Source organism: Dendroctonus ponderosae, unplaced genomic scaffold (assembly GCF_020466585.1).
Source record: "Dendroctonus ponderosae isolate FM_Combo_2020 unplaced genomic scaffold, Dpon_F_20191213v2 Dpon_F_20191213_5, whole genome shotgun sequence".
NCBI lineage: Eukaryota > Metazoa > Arthropoda > Insecta > Coleoptera > Curculionidae > Dendroctonus > Dendroctonus ponderosae.
Genome location: NW_026018715.1, coordinates 12615836 through 12620598, shown reverse-complemented (window position 1 = coordinate 12620598; position 4763 = coordinate 12615836). Strand labels below are relative to the sequence as shown.

General features: G+C 38.2%; 1 protein-coding gene across 3 annotated transcripts in view; it reads right to left on the bottom strand.

The window, feature by feature from the left end:
• LOC109545465 overlaps window positions 1-4763 on the bottom strand; it is a 102433-nt gene that overhangs the window by 3216 nt on the left and 94454 nt on the right. For all 3 annotated transcript variants that reach the window (XM_019916182.2, XM_019916181.2, XM_019916183.2), the window contains exons 7-9: window positions 3425-3641; window positions 3220-3365; window positions 956-1270 (exon numbers count right to left, since the gene is read on the bottom strand). In XM_019916182.2, the coding sequence (XP_019771741.1) occupies window positions 956-1270; window positions 3220-3365; window positions 3425-3641 (678 nt within the window). The remainder of the gene's footprint in view (window positions 1-955; window positions 1271-3219; window positions 3366-3424; window positions 3642-4763) is intronic.

Below are 4763 nucleotides of genomic sequence, written 5' to 3'. Positions count from 1 at the left end.
ATATTTTTCTCTTCATGAAAACCACTATTTAGGCGCTAATCGCCGAGGAGATTTTTCCAAAATTTCATAAAAACTTTGTTATTTCTTGCGCGGGCAACAATTGGTGAAATGATAACGTCTAACAGCAGTCGAACAGTGACGCTCAAGAGAAACCCGGTTTGCACGTACCTGCAAGGAAATTTAATATTTTATCCTTATATGCTTTCAAACAAAGAAAAATCGCACGCTTTTCACAGCAGAAACAAGAGCTCGGCTCTGTAATTTAGAGAGRCTCCAGTTCCATGCGGTAAAGAATTTATACTCTGCGTCTTTGTAACTAAAAGTTGTTGCTGTAAGCATGCACTTTTAAAAAAAATCGGATTTTTTWGACTCGGAAACTTTCTAGTAGGTAATGTACGCTCAAACATACTTTTTGAGCCTCGATTTGCCTTTGAATAATGTCGTACTATAAATTAGGTGTCGACATTAACCATTCTTAATAATTAATTAAGTAATTCCTAATTAGGTTTAATCGGAAATTCCTAATCTTTAGAAAGTGGGAGTTGAAATTGTCGATTCAATGATTGTGGAAGTCGTTGTTTTTTGATGCAGCTCATAGCTGGAAACAGGTTGAAAATATCGCAAACTCTCTTTTGCGGTTTAATAAAAGATTCTTAGACAGTTGGAAGCTAAAATATGACAATGAAAAAAACTGGGGAAGATTGGAAATAAGGAAAAAAGCAATCACACATGTTTGTTGCCTGAAAAATTCAAATCGTGGAAGAGAAAATATCTTGAACTTGCATAAGAAAGCCCTTTTGCCCATGCTGAAAATATTTTGGTCCTTCGAGCCGGGTCTAAGAGGGTTCTCCAATTGTTTTCTTCTAAACCTTTTGCTAGATTTGATATATCGAAAATTGCTCTAATGCAGTTTCAAAGACACAACTCAAAGCAAAAAAAGTGGAATTCAATTTACCTGTTATTAAATCTGGAGTGGTACATTCCGTGTTAAACTCCATAGTGTCCATTTTATTACACCCTATCACTAAACTCGAAAATGACTTGCTATCACAGTTACTGCTCTGATCCAGTCGCTTCACTCTTCTAAAGTCCCAGTCTTCCACGCGCGGTTTTGTGTATCTTCGCGATCGCATTCTCCGATCGAAATAGGCGCTGTCCGATTCCAAACGCGCCTCTTTCGGAAAATTCGCCTCATCTGAGCGAACCACGTTGGTAACGTCGAACTTGCCCATGTATGGACATGGTTGTGTGGCTCGATCTGATGAACTGGCTAAACAGAATAAAAACATTGAAAATATCTGGAAAACACACGTAAATAAATCATTGCCTGAAAATGGTTGATTATGTTGATGTTTGGGGTTTTTTCTTTGTGGTGGCCTCCAAAACGTCCGGACCTAAACCCCCCTGATTTTGTGTGTTTTTGCGCCAATGTTTGGATTGTTGCCTTTGGGTTTTCACCCGATTGAGAAGTTTCTGAATAATCAATAAGTTAAACTCATTAGGTTTTTCATGGAGCAAGAAATCTCCATAAAAAACTGACGATGTTCAATGAATCACAAAAACCGGAACTGAGCTGAAAATCATTGATTCAAAACCGTTCATCTTGTAGCTTGTTTTTATTCGAACTCGGCCGCAGATTTCTCAAGAAATTATTATCAGTATATTTATACTCAGATAATAAAGAAATGTCGTAATTAATTAATTTAGCATTATTTAACTATCATCATTAATAAAATAATTCTTTTGCATTTCATAGAAATAAAAAAACTTCTCAATCGAGTAAGAAACCTACGGCAACAATCCAAACATTGGCGCAAAAAGCCGCCACACAAAAAGCACGGCGGTTTAGATCCGGACGTTTTGGAGGCCACCACAAAGAAAAAACCCCAAACATCAATCTAATAAACCATTTTCAGTCAATCAATGCATTTTCGTTTAAAGTAAATACTGTAAACCTCAGAAACAAGTTCGAGTTTGCTGAAAAACGCTATCAATCTTTGGCTAAGAAACGATTTTTTAGACAGACACTTAACAGCATTGAAACTTGTCAGTACATTCGAAAAACACTAACAAAAGCCGTCTCCAGCCTTTCTTCATGTTAATCGTGCACTTAAGATAATTAAAGACTGGGAAAATGTGAGACGAACGAAGACATCGAGAATTGACAACTATTTCAGCCGGTTTCCGTTGTGTTAACAGAGGAAATGAAAGAAAAAGCAATATAGCAGATTGTCAGGCAGAAGAACAGTTCTAATAATGACGCGACATGAAAGAGACGGCGGAGAGAATTCTAAACTGGAAATTGAGCTAATGCCACTGAAAATAATCAGCCTTTAGAAATCGAAATGGCAGGATCTTTCATTGTACTAATTTTTGACCGAACAATGGGAATTCGGGGAATTGGGAGCAAAAAAGCCCGAACTGCCGAAGTAGACACTTAAACAACAGAATGAACAGACGGAAAAAAATCACTGGAAAAAATGTATGATTATGTGCCAGTTCACATAAATTCAGCTTGGCGATAATTTATCACGCCAATGCTACACCTTCCAAACCGGCTTTTTTTTACAACAGCCCCGATAAATCTCTGCTCTATTCAAAAACTTCAGACGTAAATTCTGAAATAAATCGGATTTCGAGCCGTGACTTTTAGTCTGCGCCGACTTAATCGAATTAATCACATAATTACTTTTCAGCGGGAGAAAGTGAATTAAAAGCGGGCAACTGTTATTCATTCTGATAATCCGAAGAAAAATCGAATTTATTCAAAACAAACTCCACTCGACTCGATCGGAGGGATTTGATATTTATAATGAAAGAAAACATTCTTCATTCTCCCGCTGATTTTGTCATATTCTCTTAGTTGTTTCAACTGCTTTTATAGTGGGCAAATGCCCTGTTTTGTTGGTTGAAACTTGGCAAATCACTGCCCTTTAATGCCCCTTAAAAGGCTTGAAACTCCGGTGTTATTCATCTGGATGAAAATCAGCGATCTGTAAATTTTAGTGCTTGTCGACCTCCTTAACTGACTCTAATACCTGTGAAGTTCCCATAACAGTTTCAGCCCTTTGATGTGCTAATTAATTAGAGGGATTGGGTTATTTGGCCGATGGATGGCCGTAAACTATAAGGGTTCTTCATTCGTTCAATTTGTTTATCCCACCGTGACGATTTTCGCTAAATATTCGCAGCAACTTTCATAAATATGACTATACTTACTAACTAAAGTGATGTAAGGTAAGCTGGATTTGTTGAAGAAAGGCGTGCTACAGGCGTCTTCCAACCGATTGGTTTGGCTGCCGATCTGGATTTCGGCCACATGCCCATCTCGTCGATAGAACGACATGCAATTGAAGCCGCTTTGGCTGCAAGCAAAAACTCTGTAAATCGCCGAAAAATCGCCCAAAACACCCAGTTTTCTTACCAGCCCATAGTAAAATGCGTGACTAGAACAACATGTTCTTCTTCTCGGCTGTGCTTCACCTGAACGCAAAGCACCTTCATCTCAATGCCGCTGGAATTGCCGATACGCAGCGTAGAGTTGCGATGATGGAAGCTGAAACTCTGGGAAAAGTCCAGAGTATGCCAATGGTTGAAGTTCGCTATCCAACTAGGAAAGCGGCATTTATTTATCGGCTGGGCTAAAAAATAATTAAAGTGCTTTAGAACAGGACTAAATGCCTAACTTTTAAAAGTTGGATCGACAATTTGGTGCAGACGTTTTGTTAACGAGCTCGGCCAACATCTTCAGAGGGACATCTTCCATCTTCAGATGCATGGAATGGAAATACATAAACACATAAATGTTTCATTCGTTGGTACAACACATTTCGCACAACGTTGTGAACAAAACATCTTTGTAAGATATTGATGACAAGTGGAAGAATTATTTATTTCTTCCTGGTTCCCGAGTCAGTGACTTCTATCCCATAATTTTTATCATAATTATGAACCTCTGGTTCAGCTCTAATGTGCACGGATTTATGCACTGGCTCTAGTCTCTATGTGCGCCAATTCTGAAGCCAAAATAGGTCCAGTTCAGCGCAAAGCCAAAGGTGGATCTTGAATTAGAAAATTTGGCAAATCTTGCTCTATCTTGCCATTTAACTCTGTTCTGGTGCATACAAACTTGCGCTTTAGTTTGGATTTTTGAATATTGGCTTTTGCTAGCGCCATGTCCAAGATTCTCACCTGAATTTGAACGACTTCAAACCTTTTTCCTTTCGGTCATTTTTGCAGTAATTTGCCGCATTTTAGATCGCTGTTCCTGTCTGGTTTCGTACCAAAGTCTCTAGCGGCTTTCGTTTGGAGCCCGAAGATTTTTTAAAATTTTGTGTATTTCACCGGCAAGCAAATTAAATTCGAAAAATTGTCAAAATTCAATCTTTTGAACAATCAAGCGCCAATTGATCTCGCTTATACCTGGTTCCACTGTCTCTATTGGGGCAAAATTATAAGGCTCTAGATGCTTCGGTTTGGAGGTCCCGAATTTTTGAACATTCAGTTTGCTCAGCGCCAATAAGAGCAAAAATTCCACATTACTTTTTATAAATCCCTTAAATGTGCAACTTCATGGCAGTTTTTTTCGCTTAAACCAATTGTCTTCGGTTTTAACAGTGCAAAATTTCAAACACTGCACTGGCTTGGTTTAAACGTGCTGAATTTCAAAAAATCTACTTTGCCCAGATAGCATTTGATATTCTATGAATATCCCAGAATGTTCAAAAAATATACAGAACATTGCGGGAATATCCTGGGAATAT